Source organism: Phyllobates terribilis, unplaced genomic scaffold (genome assembly GCF_046119375.1).
Source record: "Phyllobates terribilis strain yellow unplaced genomic scaffold, ASM4611937v1 Scaffold_99__1_contigs__length_5935540, whole genome shotgun sequence".
NCBI lineage: Eukaryota > Metazoa > Chordata > Amphibia > Anura > Dendrobatidae > Phyllobates > Phyllobates terribilis.
The window spans coordinates 4,455,225-4,480,698 of NW_027362859.1; the positions used below are offsets into that span (position 1 = coordinate 4,455,225).

Here is a 25,474-nt window from a genome sequence, read left to right on the forward strand (position 1 = left end):
AGAGTTGTGTTTGAGGATGCAGTTGTTGACGTGCTTCCAGTACTACGTCTCTGTCCAGGAAGGCGCAACCTGACCTCGTCGTCACTAGCATCTTCCTCCACCTCCTCTGCTGACCTCATCTCTTGGCTGACTGTGGGTTGACAGTAAGTGGGATCTCCAACCTCATCATCATCACCCTGTGCGTTATCACACCCGTCGTCCTCAGAGCCAACCTGTTCCTGCCCTGACAAAAAACTAAAGTTGTCGCTCCAATCAGGTATTTGAGTCTTATCATCGTCTTCCTCATTGTCTCCACCAACAGGAGTTACAGTTTGGGAATGAGGGTCTACATTATGGTCAGAACCTTCTGCGTCTGGTCCTGGATCCGACTCATAAAGATTATGGGCATCAGTGCAGATCATTTCCTCGTCTGGATTCACAGAAGCGCTGGAGTCGACCTCTGATTCCCAGGCTATAGTATGAGTAAACAGCTCTGCAGACTCAACCATCTGTTCTACCTCATACTCAGACGGGCAGCTGGAGATTTGGGAGCTGTGAGGAAGCAAGTGCGATTGGGGTGACACCTTTGAGGACTGGAGTATTTGTGATGTTGAAGTTGATGTGGAGGAGAGCCCACTTAAAGGAGCACTTGATATCTGTTGAAGCACCTGCTGTTTTTGTGCCTCATCTGGAATTTGTAGCGATTGGCGTGGCCGTAAGAAAGGGATCTTATCACATTGTCCGCTAAAAGAAGTAGACATTTTAGTTTGGCTGGAAGATGGTCTTTCTTCTGCAGATGTTACTGTTGCTTTAACACCTACCCCACGGACACAACCTTTTTTCCCCTTCCCAACACGCCTATTCCCCTTTCCACCAGCAGCAGGCCTTTTTCCACTCATTTTGGTGGTTAACTAATTCACAACTCTGGAGTTGCTTGCACAAAAAAACAATGGATGGGAACCGAGCAGAGCTGAGTGGCCAAACTGTGGTATTAGGCCAAAACTATTGGCTGGGTTAGATGGAGAAAAAAATTATATTCGATTTGCAACCTGATGGAGGTCAGTATAGATGGACTAATAGAGAAAGTCCCACACACTGCTAGAAGGCCAAATATTTTTTCAGAGCTAGATGCAGACAAAAAATTATTTTGAATTTGCAACCTGATGGAGGTCAGTATAGGTGGACTAATAGAACAAGTCCCACACACTGCTAGAAGGCCAAATATTTTTTCAGAGCTAGATGCAGAAAAAAATTATATTCAGTTTGCAACCTGATGGAGGTCTGTATAGATGGATTAATAGAACAAGTCCCACACACAGCTAGAAGCCCAAATATTTTTTCAGAGGTAGATGCAGATAAAAATTATTTTTAATTTGCAACCTGATGGAGGTCAGTATAGATGGACTAATAGAGAAAGTCCCACACACTGCTAGAAGGCCAAATATTTTTTCAGAGCTAGATGCAGAAAAAAATTATTTTTAATTTGCAACCTGATGGAGGTCAGTATAGATGGACTAATAGAGAAAGTTCCACACACTGCTAGAAGGCCAACTATTTTTTCAGAGCTAGATGCAGAAAAAAATTATATTCAGTTTGCAACCTGATGGAGGTCAGTATAGATGGACTAATAGAACAAGTCCCACACACAGCTAGAAGCCCAAATATTTTTTCAGAGGTAGATGCAGAAAAAAATTATATTCAATTTGCAACCTGATGGAGGTCAGTATAGATGGACTAATAGAATGATGCTATGCCCAAAAGATTTTACTTCACTAGGTGCAGTAAAAAAATTGGTATTCTATACACAGGTGGTATATCTTGCAACACAGATAGGCTACTCCACTGACTAACACACTCTGCAATAGGCCAAAAAGGATTAGCTTTGCTAGATTCAGCCAAATGCTGTGAAAAAAACTTGCACAGCACTGGCACAGACCTGCCTGGCAAAAACTGATAGGAACTGATGTAACCTAGTCCTGAAAAGGACTGCAATTACAATTAGTCTTTACTCCCACAATCTATCTATTTAAGAGCACAGACCTGCCTGATAAAAGTCGTAGGAAATGCTGTAACCTAGTCCTTAAAAGGACTGCAATCACAACTATTCCCTACTCCCAAGCTATCTGTAGATTTGTGCGAAAATTGGCTTGAAATTAACAAGGTATAGCGCACACAGCAACAGCGGTGCCGTCTAACACGCAGCTGCAGCAGTGAGAAAATGGTGGCGACGGGGAAAATGGCTTGGTCTTATAGGGCAAGGACATGTGACATACACTGCCAATGACACATGCCCTTGCTTGTGTGAAAAACAGCAGTTCGCTCCGTGTGTGCGCTGCTGATAGGCTGACAGACTGCACCTCCCCACTGCAAATGCGGGAAAGAGAAAAAAAAATGGAGATCTTCATTATTCCTGCAGAGATCCATCCCCTGCCCCTCCCCCCACCCCGCTGTACACTCAAACTGCGTATTAACATTAATTTTCATCATTACTGAGAAAAAATCCAGTTATGATTTTGGTGCACGAACAGTTATCGAACATAACCTCGAACAGCCGAATTTTTCTCAAATCGTTCGTGTTTGCCGAACGTCTCGAACACCGCCCAAAACAGCTCGAATTTGAGATTGGCGAACAGTTCGAGTAGAACAACGCTCATCTCTAGTCATGAAGGGGATAAAGGGTGATGAGCAAGACAATCCCTCGGATCTGGAAAATGGAGTAGATAGCGCCATTCCTGTTTATGGTGGCCATCTTTTGAGCTGCCAGGTGACCATGAACAGTGCCCCCAATACATTGTGTCTGCAAAATTTTCCAGCAAGATCTGCATTCAAATAGCTAAATGGCGCATCTTCCTTTCTTAACCTGCCATGTGCCCAGATAATAGTGTACAGCCGTATATTGTGTATTGTCTGATTTGGCTGTGTAATGCGTTCCAACTGCAGGAAGACTGTGTACTGAGTGGGTGGAGTGCGTTCTAGAACAGGGGAGTTTGCGTTCCACTGTGGGATGAGGGATGGAGGCCATGCAGGACTATAGGACAAAAGAATAATAAGCCTGGAAATGTGACAGGGGGTGAACAGGTGTAAGTGGATCAGCCTGTGGGCCGTGGAGGATGATGATCAGTGATTAAAATAAGGAGAAGCCGTTCTGCAACATAAAGAATACAAAATAAATACCATGATAATGAAAGAAAATTAATCTCTCTAAAATGACATGCAAATACTGCATCTCAAAACACATATATGTACACTCCCAACAGTGAAAAACTCAAGGTTAACAAGAACAATGTGGTACATCTTATGCAGTGCTTCCTAAAATTATCACAGGAATGACAATAAATCATAATCCCTATTGAGCACCCTGGGGGTAAGAGTTTGTAGTTCATGGATCCAGAAGGCCTCCCTTATCTTCAGTAGGCGTACACAGTCACCTCCACATGTAGGGGGAAGCACCTGTTCAATGACCTGGAACTTGAGTTGAGATACTTATTATACCGCTATTATGTGCTCTCTATTGTAATTTTTTGCATTTTCAGATGATTATGAATTTCAGAATTACCTTATGACAGTTTGTTTCTAGTACTTTTTATGTTTTTGTCTGATATTTGTAGTTTTTATTTTTTTGTGTTTAAGCTGCAGCTTACTCTGATGAAGGTCTTGAGGACCGAAACGTTTGTACCTGTGTTGGACTGCAATTAATTACTTTAAAATTATGCCTGTTTGAGTGCCAAGTTTCATTTGCTATTTGAATGGTTTTGGACCCTACTTGCACACCTATTCCACCAGTGCTGCGGTTTTCTACACTATTATCTACTCCAGTACGTAAGCACACTGAAGTGTCATGTCCTCTTCCACGTTCTCGTATAATGCTGGGGAAACATCCAATATCATTGCACAATCTAACCTATCATGTGATTTCTTAAAAGTCCCTTCGAAGGAGACGTGAGGACGGAACTTAGAGCGAGAATTTCGCCACCTCACCAGCATCGAGTTGCATTGTGCCACATTGACAGAATATTTCAGAGTACAAAGGATCCCAAGGGGATTGAGGGTCCCAATTCGTCCAACCCTGTTTAGCAATCAGTCTGAGTACTGCATGAAATGTTAACATATCCTTAATAAATGCTCTTTCGATCTTATGACCCTAACAGTTGACTACTTACAGAAGGCTATTCTATCTATCAAGGAACAGGTAAAAAATATTAAGACTCAACTTGCTGCTACTATCTCTACAGAAGAACTCAGCACTAGTGATGAGCGAGTATGTTCTGTTAACCCTTTCGCCGAGTATGCTCGGGCCGAGCTCTGAGTATTTACAGCTGCTCGGTGATATGTTTGAATCGCTCCCGTGTGCATGATTTGCGACTGTTTGACAGTTTTAATACATGGGAGGAATGTCTATTTCTTACACATTCCTCACATGTAATAAAGCTGTCAAACAGTTGCAAATCATGCATACAGGAGTGATTCAAACATATCACCGAGCAGCAGTAAATACTCGGAGCTCAGCCCGAGCATACTCGGCGAAAGGGTTAACAGAACATACTCGCTCATCACTACTCAGCACTCTACAAAACAAAATCAAGACGAGCATCGACCAGTGTCAACGAGATACGGAGAGCAAGAAAAGGAATAAGTTTGCGAGAGATACCGAAGATTACGAGCAAGACTGGGTCTATAGATGGCAAAACAGATAGACCTCAAGAAATTATGCTCCCAGATTTACCAAATCCACTACATATTCTTCTACCTCCAGTTCGGACACGGACAGGAGGGACCTTTTTACCACTTCTGCTCCTTTTTTAGGTCAACGAAAAAGATATTCCCGATGCAGAAGACCAGAAGAGGTGGCCAACACAAGAGGAAACATGGACTTCATCCGAGTGATCCGCTCCCAGGCACAGCATGGTTGGTGGTAAATATCTCCTCTAGGACTTTGAGCATTGCACAACTTTCTGTACTACAGAAGGGGTTATCTTTTTGTCCCACAAACAAGTACAACACATTAAATATTGATATGCAGTTACAGTGTTTTTATCTCTCACTACGCCTTAGGACACACTTTGCCAATGACACACTAGGCAATACCTTTTCTATTCCCTCTACCCTCTCTGATATTAATACCTCCATCACGGCTGCTAGTCTCGGCCTACGTCCCAAAAGTTCATACAGACCTCCACATCACTTATATGCGCTCGAGACTTTCATTGGTTTCATGGATAGTGCCTTTCAGGACTTGCATTCCAAGGTAGACAAAGGGCTGCTTTATTATCAGTCCAATATTTCTCCCCTTAACAGTCAGACCCGCAGAAGCCTTCAGGAAGAGAGCAATCTTATCATCAAAGCAGCAGACTAAGGCAGCGTCATAGTAGTGATGTATAAAGGGGATAATCTCCTGGAAGTCAATAGACAACTTAACGATAACTCTACATACCAACGACTACCCCATCAAGTCAGGACTGCAATAGCATCTGTGTTGGAACATTTTCTCTCCAGAGGAGTGATTGATAGTAAGGCACGTCATTTTCTCACTAAGCAACATCCCATCACACTTGTCTTTTATGTGCTCCCCAAAATTCACAAAAGCCTTGACCATCCTCACGGTCGTCCTATAGTAACCTCAACAGATTTGCTTCTTTCACCTTTATCAATTTTCTTAGACAAAATATTGACACCTTTGATTAAAAAAAGTCCCTCCTTTTTACTAGATACAGGAGCTTTTCTCAGTTTTATCACTGACCTAAAATGTGTCCCCCCTAAATGCATCTTGGTTTCTTTTGATGTCAACAGCCTCTGTACGGGCATTCCACACTCCGAAGGTATACGTGCTTTATACAGTCTGTTGCTTGAGTCACAGACAGATCCCCTTATCATTGAACTTTGCATTGAACTCCTGATCTTAGTTCTTAACAAAAATGATTTCTTGTTTAAGATACTTACTTCCTGCAGACTAAAGGGACAGCGATGGGCTCTGACATGACCCCCCTTATGCCAACTCTCATATGGCCACCTTCAAGGCCCAAATATTTTACTCCAATCCATTCTTCCATACTCACTCCATCGCATGGAAAAGTTACATCGATGACATTTTTTGCATATCGGGGGGGGGGGTGTCCACAGGAATCTCTAAATGAGTTCTATGACCTTTTGAACTCCTCCTGGACAGACCTGGGCTTTACCATGACTCACAGTTCTCATCAAATCAGTTTCCTGGATACCATGGTCCTCAAGGACCAACAAGGATTACTAACCACTGACATACACAAAACCTACCGATCAAAACGGTCTCTTACACTTTACGAGTAATCACTCTTTACAAATGAAATGGTCAATTCCAAAATCCCAGTTCCAGCAGGTAAATAGGATAGTGAATAATGATCAATTACACTCACAGACGCTACCGGAGATGAGCCACAAATTTGAGGAAAGGGGTTATCCCCCTGAAATCCTACACCAACATAACACACCTTCAGCTCACACCCATCCTAAAACCATGAACCAGATTCTGTTTGTCCACACTTACCATCCGTTCGCATACATCTTGCACAAAACCATCCTGAGACATTGAAACATTCTACAATCTGCTTATCCCCACATCCCAGAGTTCCAACAACCATTTTTCCATGTTTCAAACAGGCACCCAATCTCAAGGATTCACTAGTTCGTGCCGACGTGGGCCTCACACATACCTGGGTTAAACAACGTTTTTTACAGATTCCTAAGAGGTGGACCTTCCCCTACTTGCAGTGCCACCAATGCAACAACGTCCTACATGGGAACACCATTTACCATCCCCATACTGGTAAACAATACCCGGTCAAAGGGTATTTTACCTGTTACATCAACTTCATATTATACTTCATTAAATGCCCTTGTGGTCTGGCATACATTGGTGAGAAGACACAACCACAAGCATAAGTCCACAATTAGATGTAAGAATCTACTACTACTCTTGCTACAACATTTTGTTACATTAGGCCATAACATATCTCAACTCAAGTTCCAGATTATTGACCAGGTGCTTTCCCCTAGACGCGGAGGTGACCGTGCACGCCTACTGAAGATAAGGGAGGCCTTTTAGATTCATGAACTTCAAACTCTTACCCCCAGGGGGCTCAATAGGAATTATGTTTAATTGTCATTCCTGTGATAATTTTAGAGAGAACTGCATAAGTTGTACCACATTGTTGTCAGCCTTGAGTTTTTCACTGTTGGGAGTGTACATATATGTGTTTTGAGATACAGTATTTGCATGTCATTTTAGAGACTAATTTTCTTTCATTATCATGGTATTTATTTTGTATTCTTTATGTTGCAGAACGGCTTCTCCTTATTTTAATCACTGATCATCATCCTCCACGGCCCACAGGCTGATCCACTTACACCTGTTCACCTCCTGTCATATTTCCAGGCTTATTATTCTTTTGTCCTATAGTCCTGCACGGCGTCCATCCCTCATCACACAGTAAAACGCAAACTCCCCTGTTCTGTAACGCACTCCACCCACTCAGAACACAGTCTTCCTGCTGTTGGAACGCAGGACGCAGCCTCTGACATGCACGTCCTGCACCGTGGAACGCACGTTTGCCCTCAGTTTCTCCAGTCACACCTCCTATGCCTTCAGGCAATTGATAGCAGCGCTTGACACGGCGTCACTTCCGGTGACGTCACTGCTATCCAGACACCGCCTCCTAACGCTTCAGTCCACTTCCAGGAACGTTACACCAGCGGCTCACCCTGATTGGTCTCCTGGGACATTAGTTCCCGCCACATATACTAGGCTTTCTCCTCCCTTAACATGGCGACCTTAGGAACCAGCGGCGGATACCATGTTCCACGCCTGTCATACTTCCTGCTCTCACTACTGGGTATGTTTCTACATATATCTTCTGGTACCGATTGGATAATTCCCTATGAGGCTGGTGTTCTTATGGCTGTTTGTCTCCCTAGATCCTGTCTTTCCACTGAGACACTGTGTCCTTCCTGCTTTCACCTTTAACTATATTCCTAGCAGTCTGGTAGGTCACACTTATTATACAACCATTATGTGCTCTCTATTGCAATGATTTTGATTTTCAGATGATTATGAATTTCAGAAATACCTTATGACAGTTTGTTTCTAGTACCGTATTTTTCGGACTATAAGACGCACTTTTTTCCTCCAAAATTTTGGAGGAAAGTGGGGGGGTGCGTCTTATAGTCCGATATACATAAAATACTGTGGCTGTGGGTGGTGGGGGATGTGGGGGAAGCGACAGTGGCGGAGTAGCAGTGCACAGGAGCCGCCTGCTGCAGCCTACACTGTGCCCACTACTAAAGAAAATTAATATTCACTGCTCCCCACGCCCATGGCAGTGAATATTAATTTTCCTTAATAACCGGCACACTCTGCCTGCAGCGCAGCTCCTGGTAAGTATGGCACCCTGTATGTATGCCCCCCCTCATCCTGGTATGCATGGCCCCCTTCATCCCTGTATGTATGCCCCCCTCATCCCTGTATGCATGGCCCCCTTCTTTCCTGTATGTATGGCCCCCCTCATTCCTGTATGTATGGCCCCCCTCATAGAATCATAGAATGGTTGAGTTGGAAGGGACCTCCTGGGTCATCTGGTCCAACCCCCTGCTCAAAGCAGTATTCACTAGATTATCTCAGACAGATGTCTGTCCAGCCTCTGTTTGAAGACGTCCATTGAAGGGGAACTCACCACCTCTGGTGGCAGCCTGTTCCACTCATTAATCACCCTAACTGTCAAAAAGTTTTTTCTAATATCTAATCTGTGTCTCCTCCCATTTAGTTTCATCCCATTGCTTCTAGTCTTTCCTTCTGCAAATGAGAATAAAGATGATCCTTCTACAATGTGACAGCCCTTGACATATTTGTAGACAGCTATTAAGTCTCCTCTCAGTCTTCTTTTTTGCAAGCTAAACATTCCCAAATCCTGCAACCGTTCCTCATAGGACATGGTTTGCAGACCAGTCACCATTCTGGTCGCTCTTCTCTGAACTTGCTCCAGTTTGTCTATGTCTTTTTTAAAATGTGGTGCCCAAAACTGTACACGGTATTCCAGATGAGGTCTGACCAAAGAGGAGTAAAGACCGATAATGACTTCACGTGATCTAGACTGTATGCTTCTGTTAATACATCCCAGAATTGTATTTGCCTTTTTTGCTGCTGCATCACACTGTTGACTCATGTTCAGTCTATGATCTATTAGTATACCTAAGTCTTTTTCACATGTACTGTTGCTTAGCTCTATTCCTCCCATTCTGTATATGCTTTTTTCATTTTTATTGCCCAAATGTAGTACTTTGCATTTTTCCCTGTTAAAAAACATTCTGTTGGTTGCTGCCCACTGCTCCAGTTTATTTAGGTCTTTTTGAATCTTCTCTCTCTCTTCTCTAGTATTAGCTATCCCTCCTAGCTTTGTGTCATCAGCAAATTTAATCAGTTTACCCTCAATTCCTTCATCTAAATCATTGATAAAGATGTTGAACAATACAGGTCCCAGGACGGAGCCCTGTGGTACCCCACTTGAGACATTCATCCAGCTGGATGTGAAGCCATTTACAACCACCCTTTGAGTCCGATCACTAAGCCAGTTATGAATCCACCTAACAGTTGCCTGGTCCATTGCATACTTGGTCATTTTTTCAATAAGGATGGTGTGAGATACTTTGTCAAATGCTTTGCTGAAGTCAAGATATACTATATCTACAGCATTTCCCTGATCCACCCAGTCAGTGATTCTGTCATAGAAGGAAATTAAGTTAGTCTGACATGACTTGTTAGTTACAAACCCATGCTGACTCTAGTTAATCACTTCATTCTTATCCATGTACTTACATACATGTTGTTTAATAATTTGTTCAAAGATCTTTCCTGGTATAGAAGTCAGACTCACCGGCCTATAGTTCCCTGGGTCCACCTTCTTCCCCTTTTTGAAGATAGGAACAACATTTGCTCTTCTCCAGTCTTCTGGGACTTCTCCTGTTCTCCAAGAATTTTCAAAGATTATGGAGAGTGGTTCTAAAATTTCTTCTACGATCTCCTTCAGTACTCTGGGGTGTAATTCATCTGGACCTGGAGACTTGAACTCATTTATGTTAGCTAAATATTCCCTCACAATCTTTCTGTTTACAGATAACTTGGATTCCTCTATTCCTTTAAAAGGACAGTGAAGATCAGTTGATGTTACATTTTCTTTCTGAGAGAAAACAGATGCAAAATAGGAATTAAAAAGTTCGGCCTTCTCAACATCCTCTCTTACCATTTCTCCATTTTCATCCTGTAAAAATCCTATAGCATCTTTGACTTTTCTTTTACTTTTGACATACCCCCAAAATCCTTTTTTATTGCTTTTGACATCTCTTGCAAGCCTTAATTCATTGTCAGCTTTAGCTAACCTGATACGTGCCCTGCAGGATCTGCAGACTGCATTATAATCTTCTTTAGATATGCCTCCCTCTTTCCATTTAATAAACATTTCTTTCTTTCTTTTTAGCATGTGTTTAAGTTCTGTGTTCATCCATCCTGGTTTCCTTAAATGCTTCCCATTCTTCCTACTTTTCGGGATTGTTAACGATTGTGCTTTGAGAATCTCATTTTTAAAAATTTCCCATCCTTCGTGGACATTTTTGTCCTTAAGGACATCCAGCCATTGGATCCCTCCTATTCTCTTTCTGAGTCTCTTAAAATCTGCCTTTCTAAAATCTAACCTTGAAGTTTGAGTCTTCACATGTCTTCCTCCTCTAGTTATCCAAAATTCTATAATAGCATGATCACTGCCTCCTAGGGTCCCAGCCACCTTTACCTCCTCAACCATTTCCTCCCTGTTTATAAGGATTAGATCCAAAGTAGCAGATCCCCTTGTTTTCTCCCCTACCTTTAGGAAGATAAAGTTGTCAGCAAGAGAGGATAAGAATTTGCTTGACCTGTTAGTTTTACTTGAGAGAGATTCCCAACAAATGTCTGGATAGTTGAAATCTCCCATGACCACTACGTCATATTTTTTGGAGAACTTGGTCATTTGATACATAAAGAGTTCATCCATATCTTCAGCTTGCCCAGGTGGCCTGTGGTAAATGCCTACAATGGTGTCCTTTCCGTTGTTCTCTCCTTGTATTCTTACCCAAACAGTTTCCACAGAACTCCCAGTCTCTGAAGCTTCAATCTCTGTGCAGATATACGCTTTTCTAACATACAATGCAACACCTCCTCCTCGTTTATCAAGTCTGTTTCTTGCAAATAAGTTGTATCCTTTTAGCCTTTTATTCCAATCATGTGTATCGTCCCACCAAGTTTCAGTGATTCCAATGACATCATATTCCTTTTCCTGCATTAGTAGTTCCAATTCTCCTTGTTTGTTGCCCATGCTTTGTGCATTTGCATAAAAACATTTTAGTTTGTGATTGGTTTCTCTTCCTCCCATATTTTTATTATTTAAATTGTTTTGTCTTTGTTCTTCCTTTCCACTTCCAGTAGCAGAGATCTCAATAGTATTTGTCAGCTGTATGGCTTTTTCTGGCCTTTTGCTTCCCTTCCCACATTGTTCTAGTTTAAAGCTCTTCTGATGAGTGTAGCAAGGCGACTTCCAAATACATGTTTTCCAGTCTTCGTAAGGTGCACCCCATCTCTAGCAAGTAGTCCATCGTATAGGTAATTCATTCCGTGATCCAGAAATCCAAATCCTTGTTGACGGCACCATCGACGTAGCCAGTATGTATCCCTGTATGTATGGCCCCCTCATCCAGGTATGCTTGGCATCCCCTGATCCCCTTCAAGCTGCACAGAAAAAAAATAAACTTTCATACTCACCTTCTCTCTCCTCCAGTGCTGTGTCCAGCTCTGTGCCGGAATAGTCACTGCTCCTCACACTGGGACTCTGTGCGTGGGGAGCAGTGAGCATTCATTCTCCCTAATAGCGCGCACACTGTAGCCGCAGCGCGGCTCCTGCTGCGCTCGGCTGTCAGCGTCCCCGCTATTAAAGGCCATGAATATTCACAACTTAACAGGGCATCATGACCACATTTTTTGCTTACTTTTTTTTTTCTATTTTCCTCCTCTAAAACCTAGGTGAGTCTTATAGTCCAAAAAATAAGGTACTTTTTATGCTTTTGTCTGATATATGTAGTTTTTAATTTTTTTGTCTTTATGCTGCAGTACACACTGATGAAGGTCTTGAGGACCAAAACAATTGTACCTGTGTTGGACTGCAATTAAATACATTACAATTATGCCTGTTTGAGTGCCAAGTTTCATTTGCTATTTGAATGGACCCTACTTGTTCACCTATTCCAGCAGTGCTATATTATCTGAGAAGAATCTGTGACTTCTCTGCATTTAGTGGTTACTACTCACCTGGACGGTTATCTGTAGGAATCTCCTCTTTACACCGCTCATCACCCCTTACATATGTCTCTGTAGTATTAATATGGGACAGATCTTCACCCTGAAACAAATATTGTAGAAGTCACAAACAGATGAGAAGTCCCATCTATGATCAGCTCTAATCCTGCCATCTCCACCGTTCTCATTACACAAGTATAAAACATATAATACTGGTGGATAAAACAAGACTGAACACAAGACCTTCAAAGCCTTCTACACATCATAGGGGAGATCTCATGACACCTTCTCTCCATCTACCTGATGATTCTGAGGAACATTGAGATCTTCTTGTTTACAGTCCTGTGGAAGAAGAGGACGGGGACATCTCTCTGGTGTTGTCCTCTTACTGGACAGATCTGGAGGAAACACATACAGGGACTGAATTCATTCATTACATACAGATAATTATAGGCTGTGTGTATTTAGTCCTGTCTATTACCTGGTGATGTGAGGGGCTGGGGAACCTCCATCATGACGTCCTTGTACAGATCTTTGTGTCCTTCTAAATACTCCCACTCCTCCATGGAGAAATAGACGGCGACATCCTGACACCTTATAGGAACCTGACACATACAATGATACCATCATCCCCCCGATCACTCCATAGCGTTACTGTATAATGTCCCAGCATTCCCAGCAGTGTCACCTCTCCAGTCAGCAGCTCAATCATCTTGTAGGTGAGTTCTAGGATCTTCTGGTCATTGATGTCCTCATGTATCAGGGGGTGAGATGGAAGCTCCGTGATTGGGTTCAGGGTTCTTCCCCATCCCTCAGACACAGGGTCCTGACAGCGCTCACTAGAGGTCTTCTTCACTACTGTGTAATCCTGGTTATGGAGAGACACATTAATAAATCTCACTCCAGACATTTCCAGAGTCCTCACCTCTCCAGTTCTGTCCATCTGTTATTCCCATAGATAAGAATGATGTAATGTGACGTCATCAGAATCTCTCACCTCTCCAGTAAGCCGGAAGAGGATCTCTAGGGTGAGGTGTAATATCCTCTCCACCATCTTGTCCCTGTCCAAATCCATGTTTAATGGATGAATCAGAAAAATTTTCTTATTTAAAGGATCCGATATTGTAGAGACCTGAATGAGAAGATGATGAGCCGATGTAAATTCATAAAAATCCTGTGTAATAATACAATTACTGGAGATAATTAGGGGAAACAAAGGAGATTTACTATTTTATACTATTTAGTTTTCTTCTTTACATCTAGTAATAAAACCTATATATTTTAGGCCACAGATAACAAGCAGTTTCTTCCTTGGAGTCTGCAGCTGAACACGTTTCTCATAGACTCATCTTCCGTATTGCTAATTCTTGTCTTATTTACTGACACTGGAATCGGCATTAGCAAAACTGCAGGAGATATTAATAACACGTGACATGAGGAATAACTACTTCATGATGAGGACAAAATCTTCATCTTCTACGGCTCTAGAAACATATTTGGCCAGAGTCCTGTCACCCACTAGATCACCACCGGCCGTCTATATGAATGTTTCCGGACTGTAATCTTCTATCCCGTTAGATCTCAGGTCTGATTCACACACAGAAGTTTGAGACATTTATAAAAGCTTGTTTGTAAGAACACCAACACAAGAGGTATTTGATGCCAAATTCTCCATATACAATGTATTTTTTTTCTCTGGATATGATAGGAGTTTTTTAGCATTTTCATGTACCGTATTGGCGTATAAGACGACTTTTTAACCCCTGAAAATCTTCTCAAAAGTCAGGAGTAGTCTTATACGCCGGGTGTCATCTTATAGGACGTATACCCTTATACTCCGAATGCTGTGGGAGGAGGGGGTATATAAATATGATGTGTGGGGTGTGGGGGGAGCGGGGCACAGGAGGCTGCAGCCTACACTGTCCCCGCTACTAAAGAAAATGAATATTCAGTGCTCCCCATGCTCATGGAGCGTGGGGAGCACTGAATATTCATGCTCTTTAATAGTGGTACACAGTGTAGCCACGTTGCTGGCTCCTGCTGCTGCCGGAATTGCCTGTGCCAGCTGTTAAAGGACATGAATATTCAACCTCTCTCTACGTCCATGGGTGTGGGGAGGGGGTGAATATTCATGCCCTTTAATGAGCGGGCCAGGAGATAGCCGGCAGCAGCAGGTGCCGCAGCGCGGCTCTGCTGTGTGCCGGCTATGAAGGAGAGTGAAGTCACTGCTCCCCGCGCACACAGTCCTGGCATGGGGAGCAGTGACTTCCGGCAGCTGAGCTCTCCTTGTGAGCCGCGAATGGCAGTGACGTCATGCGCGGCTCACATGGAGAGATCAGTGCAGGCAGACAGGATGCAGTTCTGGAGGAGAGAGAAGAAAGGTGAGTAGGAGTGTTTATTTTTTTTTTATGTGCAGCATGATGGGGATTAGGGGGACCATGCATACCAGGACAGGGATGAGGGGTGCCATGCATACCGGGACAGGGATGAGGGGTGCCATGCATACCGGGACAGGGATGAGGGGTGCCTTGCATACCGGGACAGGGATGAGGGGTGCCTTGCATAGAGGGACAGGGATGAGGGGTGCCTTGCATAGAGGGACAGGGATGAGGGGTGCCATGCATACCAGGATGGACGGGTTCCAGGCATACCAGGATGGAGGGATGCACGTATAAAAGGAAGGGGGGGGGCATATATACCAGGATGGGGGATATTGTCAGAATTGGGGGACATTACCCCTATACTAGTGTCAGCAGAAGACCCCCTCCCCCTTAAAAGTACATCGTGAACATATTTTTTGCTTACATTTTTTTCTATTTTCCTCCTCTAAAACCTAAGTGAGTCTTATGGTCCGGTGCGTCTTATAGTCCGAAAAATAAGGTATTTATGGTAATTTATAAGCCCTCCCTGTCTCCAAGACTATCAGGGCAGTAGCACATCCCTCTGGACCGCCCTTGTATCCTATTACTGGTACCTCCTTCTCCGCCTCTCTGATCTCGCTCCTGAGGACTGCAGTGACGAGGTGAGGGGGCGCCTCACCGGGAAAGTTTAAGTGAAGCAAGCTGCAGGCATCCCCCTCACCTTGTCACTGTAGTCCTCAGGAGCAAGATCAGAGAGGCAGAGAAGGAGGTACCAGTAATGATACAAGGGCCAGAGGGATGCGCTACCGCTCTGATAGTCTTGGAGACAGGGAGGGCTGGGCAGGCAGGGAGAGCTGACCAATCCAAGCAGGATTTGTATACAACTACCAGCCAATCGTCGGTAAGGTTCATCACTTTAAAATTACCATATTGAAATCAAATAGATTTTTTTTTAATTTTTACCGTATTTGCGTTAGAAGAGGGGTAGTCTTATACGGCGAGTATATCCCAAACTCTATATTTTAACTGGAAAAGTTGGGGGTCGTCTTATACTCCGGCAAATACGGTAGGTTTCCATATATTACATGAAAAACACCCCCAAAAAATACAATTGGGGATGGAGGTAGTGTGCGGACATTATACAGTGTGTGGGTGGATGGCGGTACTAGAGGGAACAGTATACTGTGTGTGGGGACCATGAAAGGGGCACTGTACTATGGGAGCAATACATGATTCCTTCACAAAATCACTATAAATATAACATTTTTAAAGCAACCCCATAATTTGTGAATCTTCAGGGTAAATCGCTTTCTAACCATTTGATTAGAGCTGATACTATTACGCTAAAGTGTCTAAACAGACTTTCTTTCAAATCCATAAAGGGGCACTTTTACGTGTTTGTCATTCCAGAACTGTGTGAGGATTATTAGAGGTGATAGTTTTCCCACCAATTAGAAGGGACACCTGTGGTTTTTACTGGCTATATTTCTGGTGTGAATTACTCGGTAAAGTGCCCTTATGTTAAAGGGGTTGTCCACTACTTTATATGATCCCTCAATGTATTCCCCCAGGGCCCATAAGTGTTTCTCTAAATACTCTGTGGTGCCTTTTCTGCCTGTGAGCGGCGCTATCACTGGCCGCTCACAGGCATCACGTGACCTACAGGTTCAGCCGGCTCTGACATCTGATGTCACGTCATGTTCCAGCTGCAGCAGGGGGTACTCACTTCTGAGTTCCACGGTGGATGCTGGGCTGTGGGTGGGGTTACCCTGCGCATCACACCCGGTATCCACCGCGCACTCTCCCTCTCCTCATTCACTGGGAAAGCACGCGGTGGATCCTGGGTGTGATGCACGGGGTAACCCCGCCCACAGCCCAGCATCCACTGCAGGGAGCGCGTCACTGATGTCACGCCTCACTTGACGTGACATCAGTGACGGGTCACGTGATGCCGCTGAGCGGCCAGCGATAGCGCCGCTCAGAGGCAGAAAAGGCACAGCAAGGTATTTTCAAAAACATTTCTGGGCCCCGGGGGGGGATACGTTGGGGGGGTTCATATAAAGTAGTGAACAACTTCTTTAAAGTGGACATTGGACAAACACCATGATCAATTACAATCAGACTGAAGGAACATCGCTCCTCTATTCGGCTCTAATGAGTCTAGGATGAAATCCACTGCGGCTGCTGCAAAAAAAAGAATGAAGAAGAGCAGAAGTTTGGTGAGACCACCGTGGCCAGACATTTCTCAGAGTTGGTGATAAAAGTTCTGAACTCCGACGGTCAGTGTTAGAAGAGACGACCGCAGCGGATTCACAATCACAACGCAGTAAACTTCTACAGAGACATGTTCTGGATTTACTCCCTGGAATCACTTTCTCCCAAAGTGTTAAATGACGTCTGTAACTTCAATGTTTTTCTATGAAGCTTCTTCTCTGAACTTTATTCTTCTGTTGTCTGTCGGGGAGTTGTTTTCTAAAAAAATATTTTTGTGTGGTTTTTTTTCTTTTAGTTTACTGGGTTAGTAATGGGGGTGTCTGATAGACGCTTCTCCAATACTAACTGTTAGGATTGATAACAGTTGACAAGACACAGCTGACGTAAACTCAAAAAATATTACCCTGGTTGCCAACATACCAGGGCAATTGGGAAGAGGCAGGCAAAGTGCCAAAATTTGTCGCATCAAATTGGATTTTCCAATTCTGGGGCTGCTGCGGACTGGTATTTTTAGGCTGGAAGGGGCCAATATCCATGGACCTTCCCAGCTGGATAATATCAGCCCCAAGCTGTTTTCTTTACCTTAGGTGGTTATCAAAAATAGGGAGGGGGACTCCACATCATTTTTTTAAATTCATTATTTATTTAATAGGTTTAAAAAAGGTGAAATACATCCTTTACTGCCAGATGGAAGGAACTAAAGGGTGCAACTTTATAATATTTAGGGGGAGGGAGAGGACATTAATCTAAGCACTCCCTCCTATAACAACTCTCCTTGAACTACCGTACTTTCTGAGGACAGTGGGCCGAGCATCGCATTGCGGGGTCTTCTGTAAGACCCAAGAACTAGTGATCAGCGAATGGTCTTTAGATAAGGGGTTAACCGAGCACGCCCGAGCATAACTGAGTGTCATCGGAGTGCTCGTATATCATGTTCGAGTCCCTGTGTCTGCATGATTTGCGGATGTTAGACAGCCTCAACACATGCAGGGATTGCCTGTTTGTTAGGGAATCCTCACATGTTGAAGCTGTTTAACAGCCGCAAATCATGCAGACACAGGGACTCGAACATGATATACGAGCGCTCCTATGATACTCAGTTATGCTCGAGCGTGCTCGGTTAACCCCTTATCGGAGCACGTTCCCTCATCACTACCAATAACAAGATGCGGCCGGCCAATCGCAGTAATGCTAGTAGAAAACATGGCTACAGCACTACAGTGTATGGCAGGCAATGCCCAAATGTACATTGTCTGAATAACAGACACAAGACATACGGGGCGCGGTCTAGAACTCCCCCGATACTCGATCCAGTAATGGAGAGAAATCACCAGTATCTACATTACTGTGCTGGAGCTAGGAGAGGAATAATGGCGTTGTGTGAGGACTTCTCTGGGCTTCTGTCCTTCATCCTGCAGTCGTCTGAATGGATCTAATGTGGACGGGAACCAGCTAAGCCGCATTCTGCCCACAGCTGTTACCTCACTGTTCACACCACACAGAGACCCCAAAAGAGTCTCGGTGCTGAAGGGGTTAATGCCCCCTGCGCCCAGTAATGGGGGTCTCCACATACCTCCACCTGCAGAGCCGCCACCACATATATGGCAGTTCTGTGCGCACAGGACCTGTGATGAGGTCACAGGAGGGGAGGAGTCAGGGGTCACATGATCAGGGGCCTCAGTGGATGCAGGACTCTGCTGTGCTGGTTGTCATGGTGCTGGATGAGGTGAAGTTTATGTGTGGGGTCAGGAGGGGTTTACAGTGTGGATGTAGCAGAGCCGCGTGTGTACGAGGTGTACGGAGCGGAGCCGTGTGTGTACGAGGTGTACGGAGCAGAGCCGTGTGTGTACGAGGTGTACGGAGCGGAGCCGCGTGTGTACGAGGTGTACGGAGCAGAGCCGTGTGTGTACGAGGTGTACGGAGCAGAGCCGTGTGTGTACGAGGTGTACGGAGCGGAGCCGCGTGTGTACGAGGTGTACGGAGCGGAGCCGCGTGTGTACGAGGTGTACGGAGCAGAGCCGCGTGTGTACGAGGTGTACGGAGCAGAGCCGCGTGTGTACGAGGTGTACGGAGCAGAGCCGTGTGTGTACGAGGTGTACGGAGCAGAGCCGTGTGTGTGCGAGGTGTACGGAGCAGAGCCGTGTGTGTACGAGGTGTACGGAGCAGAGCCGCACGTTTACGAGGTGTACGGAGCAGAGCCGCGCGTGTACGAGGTGTACGGAGCAGAGCCGTGTGTGTACGAGGTGTACGGAGCAGAGCCGCGTGTGTACGAGGTGTACGGAGCGGAGCCGTGTGTGTACGAGGTGTACGGAGCAGAGCCGTGTGTGTACGAGGTGTACGGAGCAGAGCCGCGCGTGTACGAGGTGTACGGAGCAGAGCCGCGCGTGTACGAGGTGTACGGAGCAGAGCCGCGCGTGTACGAGGTGTACGGAGCAGAGCCGCGTGTGTACGAGGTGTACGGAGCAGAGCCGTGTGTGTACGAGGTGTACGGAGCAGAGCCGTGTGTGTACGAGGTGTACGGAGCGGAGCCTCTCGTGTACGGAGCGGAGCCGCACGTGTACGAGGTGTACGGAGCGGAGCCGCGTGTGTACGAGGTGTACAGAGCGGAGCCATGTGTGTACAGAGCCATGTGTGTACGAGGTGTGCGGAGCTGTGTGTGTATGAGGTGTACGGAGCGGAGCCGTGTGTGTATGAGGTGTACACAGCGGAGCCATGTGTGTATGGAGCCGCGTGTGTACGGAGCCGGGTATGTACGCTGTATACAGCTGTATACTCCCAGGTTCGGACGGAGACACCGCGGCTCTTTATCAGACTGTAGAAGAACTGACTCTGGACACTCGGTAAAACTGCGCTCGGACGTCTCTTGTTTCTCGCACAGATATTGATAACATAAGATGGAGTCAGACGAACCCTCCTACAAAACCTGATAACAAAGTCATTACTACAGGACTGGATGAGAAAGGGATTTATTCTACAAGAAACGCTGTGGCCACAAATGAGAGAATCCGGGCCCCGTGGCTGGATACTCCGGGCCCCCAGCGTGTTAGGACCAGACGGGGTCTTTGTCCCTGGAGCTTCTCTGCTCGGTATAATGAGACTCTGATCTTGTTCTTATAAAGAGGGTTGGAGTAAAATAGAAGCTGCCTGAATATGAGGACCTTGTCTGATCTCTATGTCCTTGTGTACAGAGCTATGGAGATAGTGCTATTCTCTGTATAATAGATGTGATGTCGCTGGAGCCCTAATATTTATGTACAGGGGTCTCTGTAGTACAGTGTCCATTTTAGGATATGATCAGATATCAAAAATCAGAATGATGTCAGTTTGAGGTTAAATACCATGACTGACAAGTGATCCTGACAAGTGATTCTGAAAAGTGATTTTGACAAGTGACTTTTACAACTGTAATAATAATGAAACTCATTGGGACTTATGCACAGACTGCAAGCAAGCCAAATTCAAATGATGTTTGATTTTGATGTGTGAGTCTGATGTGTGACTTTCTTCAAACTTCAGAATGAGAATCACAATGACTTTTTGTCACCGTGAGTATTTTCATGGTGAATCTCATAAGACAAGAAAAGCTGCCAGTTCCTAGAATCATAGAATCATAGAATGGTAGAGTTGGAAGGGACCTCCTGGGTCATCTGGTCCAACCCCCTGCTCAAAGCAGGATTCACTAAATCATCTCAGACAGATGTCTGTCCAGCCTCTGTTTGAAGACGTCCCTTGAAGGGGAACTCACCACCTCTCGTGGCAGCCTGTTCCACTCATTAATCACCCTAACTGTCAAAAAGTTTTTTCTAATATCTAATCTGTGTCTCCTCCCATTTAGTTTCATCCCATTGCTTCTAGTCTTTCCTTGTGCAAATGAGAATAAAGATGATCCTTCTACAATGTGACAGCCCTTGACATATTTGTAGACAGCTATTAAGTCTCCTCTCAGTCTTCTTTTTTGCAAGCTAAACATTCCCAAATCCTGCAACCGTTTCTCATAGGACATGGTTTGCAGACCAGTCACCATTCTGGTCGCTCTTCTCTGAACTTGCTCCAGTTTGTCTATGTCTTTTTTAAACTGTGGTGCCCAAAACTGTACACAGTATTCCAGATGAGGTCTGACCAAAGAGGAGTAAAGACCGATAATGACTTCACGTGATCTAGACTGTATGCTTCTGTTAATACATCCCAGAATTGTATTTGCCTTTTTTGCTGCTGCATCACACTGTTGACTCATGTTCAGTCTATGATCTATTAGTATACCTAAGTCTTTTTCACATGTACTGTTGCTTAGCTCTATTCCTCCCATTCTGTATATGCTTTTTTCATTTTTATTGCCCAAATGTAGTACTTTGCATTTTTCCCTGTTAAAAACCATTCTGTTGGTTGCTGCCCACTGCTCCAGTTTATTTAGGTCTTTTTGAATCCTCTCTCTCTCTTCTCTAGTATTAGCTATCCCTCCTAGCTTTGTGTCATCAGCAAATTTAATCAGTTTACCCTCAATTCCTTCATCTAAATCATTGATAAAGATGTTGAACAATACAGGTCCCAGGACGGAGCCCTGTGGTACCCCACTTGAGACAATCATCCAGCTGGATGTGAAGCCATTTACAACCACCCTTTGAGTCCGATCACTAAGCCAGTTATGAATCCACCTAACAGTTGCCTGGTCCATTGCATACTTGGTCATTTTTTCAATAAGGATGGTGTGAGATACTTTGTCAAATGCTTTGCTGAAGTCAAGATATACTATATCTACAGCATTTCCCTGATCCACCCAGTCAGTGATTCTGTCATAGAAGGAAATTAAGTTAGTCTGACATGACTTGTTAGTTACAAACCCATGCTGACTCTGGTTAATCACTTCATTCTTATCCATGTACTTACATACATGTTGTTTAATAATTTGTTCAAAGATCTTTCCTGGTATAGAAGTCAGACTCACCGGCCTATAGTTCCCTGGGTCCACCTTCTTCCCCTTTTTGAAGATAGGAACAACATTTGCTCTTCTCCAGTCTTCTGGGACTTCTCCTGTTCTCCAAGAATTTTCAAAGATTATGGAGAGTGGTTCTAAAATTTCTTCTACGATCTCCTTCAGTACTCTGGGGTGTAATTCACCTGGACCTGGAGACTTGAACTCATTTATGTTAGCTAAATATTCCCTCACAATCTTTCTGTTTACAGATAACTTGGATTCCTCTATTCCTTTAAAAGGACAGTGAAGATCAGTTCGGCCTTCTCAACATCCTCTCTTACCATTTCTCCATTTTCATCCTGTAAAAATCCTATAGCATCTTTGACTTTTCTTTTACTTTTGACATACCCCCAAAATCCTTTTTTATTGCTTTTGACATCTCTTGCAAGCCTTAATTCATTGTCAGCTTTAGCTAACCTGATACGTGCCCTACAGGATCTGCAGACTGCATTATAATCTTCTTTAGATATGCCTCCCTCTTTCCATTTAATAAACATTTCTTTCTTTCTTTTTAGCATGTGTTTAAGTTCTGTGTTCATCCATCCTGGTTTCCTTAAATGCTTCCCATTCTTCCTACTTTTCGGGATTGTTAACGATTGTGCTTTGAGAATTTCATTTTTAAAAATTTCCCATCCTTCCTGGACATTTTTGTCCTTAAGGACATCCAGCCATTGGATCCCTCCTATTCTCTTTCTGAGTCTCTTAAAATCTGCCTTTCTAAAATCTAACCTTGAAGTTTGAGTCTTCACATGTCTTCCTCCTCTAGTTATCCAAAATTCTATAATAGCATGATCGCTGCCTCCTAGGGTCCCAGCCACCTTTACCTCCTCAACCATTTCCTCCCTGTTTATAAGGATTAGATCCAAAGTAGCAGATCCCCTTGTTTTCTCCCCTACCTTTTGGAAGATAAAGTTGTCAGCAAGAGAGGATAAGAATTTGCTTGACCTGTTAGTTTTACTTGAGAGAGATTCCCAACAAATGTCTGGATAGTTGAAATCTCCCATGACCACTACGTCATATTTTTTGGAGAACTTGGTCATTTGATACATAAAGAGTTCATCCATATCTTCAGCTTGCCCAGGTAGCCTGTAGTAAATGCCTACAATGGTGTCCTTTCTGTTGTTCTCTCCTTGTATTCTTACCCAAACAGTTTCCACAGAACTCCCAGTCTCTGAAGCTTCAATCTCTGTGCAGATATACACTTTTCTAACATACAATGCAACACCTCCTCCTCGTTTATCAAGTCTGTTTCTTGCAAATAAGTTGTATCCTTTTAGCCTTTTATTCCAATCATGTGTATCGTCCCACCAAGTTTCAGTGATTCCAATGACATCATATTCCTTTTCCTGCATTAGTAGTTCCAATTCTCCTTGTTTGTTGCCCATGCTTTGTGCATTTGTATAAAAACATTTTAGTTTGTGATTGGTTTCTCTTCCTCCCATATTTTTATTATTTAAATTGTTTTGTCTTTGTTCTTCCTTTCCACTTCCAGTAGCAGAGATCTCAATAGTATTTGTCAGCTGTATGGCTTTTTCTGGCCTTTTGCTTCCCTTCCCACATTGTTCTAGTTTAAAGCTTTTCTGATGAGTGTAGCAAGGCGACTTCCAAATACATGTTTTCCAGTCTTCGTAAGGTGCACCCCATCTCTAGCAAGTAGTCCATCGTATAGGTAATTCATTCCGTGATCCAGAAATCCAAATCCTTGTTGACGGCACCATCGACGTAGCCAGTTGTTCACCTGTAGAATCTTATTCCACCTCATTGTTCCATGGCCATCCACTGGGAGGATGGATGAGAAGACCACCTGCGCTCCCAATTCTTTCACTTTCTTGCCTAAGTCTTCAAAGTCACTGCAGATGGTTTCCAGGTCCTTTCTTGCGGTGTCATTTGTCCCCACATGTATTAGCAGGAATGGGTAGTGATCTGTAGGTCTGAAGAGTCTTGATATCCTGTCAGACACATCTTTAATTTTTGCTCCTGGAAGACAGCACATTTCTCTTGAGGTTATGTCTGGTCTGCAGATAGCGGCCTCTGTTCCTCTTAACAGGGAATCCCCCATGACCACCACTCTCCGTTTTTTCTTCACAACATTCTTCTTTCTCCATCCAGGAGGATTCTGAGGGCTTACAAGGTTATTCATTGCCGGCAAAGTCTTATTTTGCTGTATTTCTTCATGGTTCTCCTGAGTGAGAGCCTGGTACTGGTTCCTGAGCAGTATGGGTGCTGACTGCCTCTCGATCCTCCTGCTTCTGTGGGTCACATGCTTCCATTCCTCTGTTTCGTCAGGTGCAGTTCGAATTTCTTCTCTTTCTGAATCATGAAGAGATAATTCTGCTCTGTCTAAGAACTCTTCACCTTCCTTAATGATTTTCAAGGTAGTTAACCTCTCTTCTAGATTTCGCAACTTTTCCTCCAACAGGGACACAAGCTTGCATTTCTGGCATGTGAAGTTTGGCTTTTCCACTGGCAAGTCTGTGAACATGTAGCAGGATATGCAGCTCACCAAATGGCTCCTGGACTCTTCCATGTTCTTATTGTTAATGTTCTGAAAACAGTGAAAAAAGCTTAAAAAAAAAGCGGTTTACCGATGTCCTCTTTTCAGCTCCAACAGCCAAAATCCAGTGTTCTTTGAGCTCGCGGAGACTCTTCACTTACCCCAAAATGCAGTGGGAATATGCAAATTATCTCCTCAGGACTCCTCCCCTGGTTTGCCGATGTCCTCTTTTCAGCTCCAACAGCCAAAATCCAGTGTTCTTTGAGCTCGCGGAGACTCTTCACTTACCCCAAAATGCAGTGGGAATATGCAAATTATCTCCTCAGGACTCCTCCCTCCTATCACTTTCCTGGATAGCTCAATGGTAAGGCATCAGCCTCTGAAACTAAAGTGTCATTGTTCAAATCCCATTAGGAATATTATTATTTTTAAATTATGCCTGTTTAGCACACAAACTACAGGGCTGTTTTACTTTTAATATCTGACATTTTGATTGTCATCCTGACGTGTTAAGAGTTTCAGACAAGCTGTCTATTTGCATGGTAAATTACATAGCCAAACTAAATTGGGAGGCACTAATTTACTACATATCTATTTCCAAGTGACTGTACATTTACATAATTTCTTAAAGGGGTCTAATGATAACATTTCTTTATTGTCAATTTTTCTTTCCATCCACCCAAGAACTGGCTGCAAACTCCCAATTTACTTTTGCTATGTAATTATTATTATATATCACTACCTAAATAATCAAATAATGAACCTACAGTGTAATGGTAAGGCATATGTGTCACATAGTTTTGGTTTGAAAGGATAATAATAATAGTCATAGTAATAATAATAATACATTATTAGTAATAATAATAAAAAGTTGAGTGTCCCTACTGGGACTTGAACCACCCAAAAGCATATTTTTCCCAGTCAACACACTTACCAGTGAGCTATACACTTATTAAAGAGAATTAGGCTGTGTGCCCACGTAGCATTTTTCAAGCGTATATGCTGCGGAATTTCCGCAGCGTAAACGCTTGAAAAACGCATGTATATCCGCACCCCATGGTCCCCAATGGGATTCCGCAAGTTCTATGCACATGCTGCGGATTTTTCCGCAG

The 25,474-nt window shown here is 43.8% G+C and overlaps 1 protein-coding gene across 1 annotated transcript in view; it reads right to left on the bottom strand.

Moving 5' to 3' along the window:
- The window catches only part of LOC141198710 (uncharacterized), a 43,269-nt gene extending 24,707 nt beyond the window's left edge, over positions 1-18,562 (bottom strand). The window contains exons 1-6 of the mRNA XM_073663127.1: positions 18,470-18,562; positions 13,320-13,454; positions 13,011-13,190; positions 12,804-12,927; positions 12,623-12,720; positions 12,335-12,425 (exon numbers count right to left, since the gene is read on the bottom strand). Of these exons, the coding sequence (XP_073519228.1) occupies positions 12,335-12,425; positions 12,623-12,720; positions 12,804-12,927; positions 13,011-13,190; positions 13,320-13,397 (571 nt within the window). The 5' untranslated portion in view covers positions 13,398-13,454; positions 18,470-18,562. The remainder of the gene's footprint in view (positions 1-12,334; positions 12,426-12,622; positions 12,721-12,803; positions 12,928-13,010; positions 13,191-13,319; positions 13,455-18,469) is intronic.
- Positions 18,563-25,474: the final 6,912 nt, after the last annotated feature.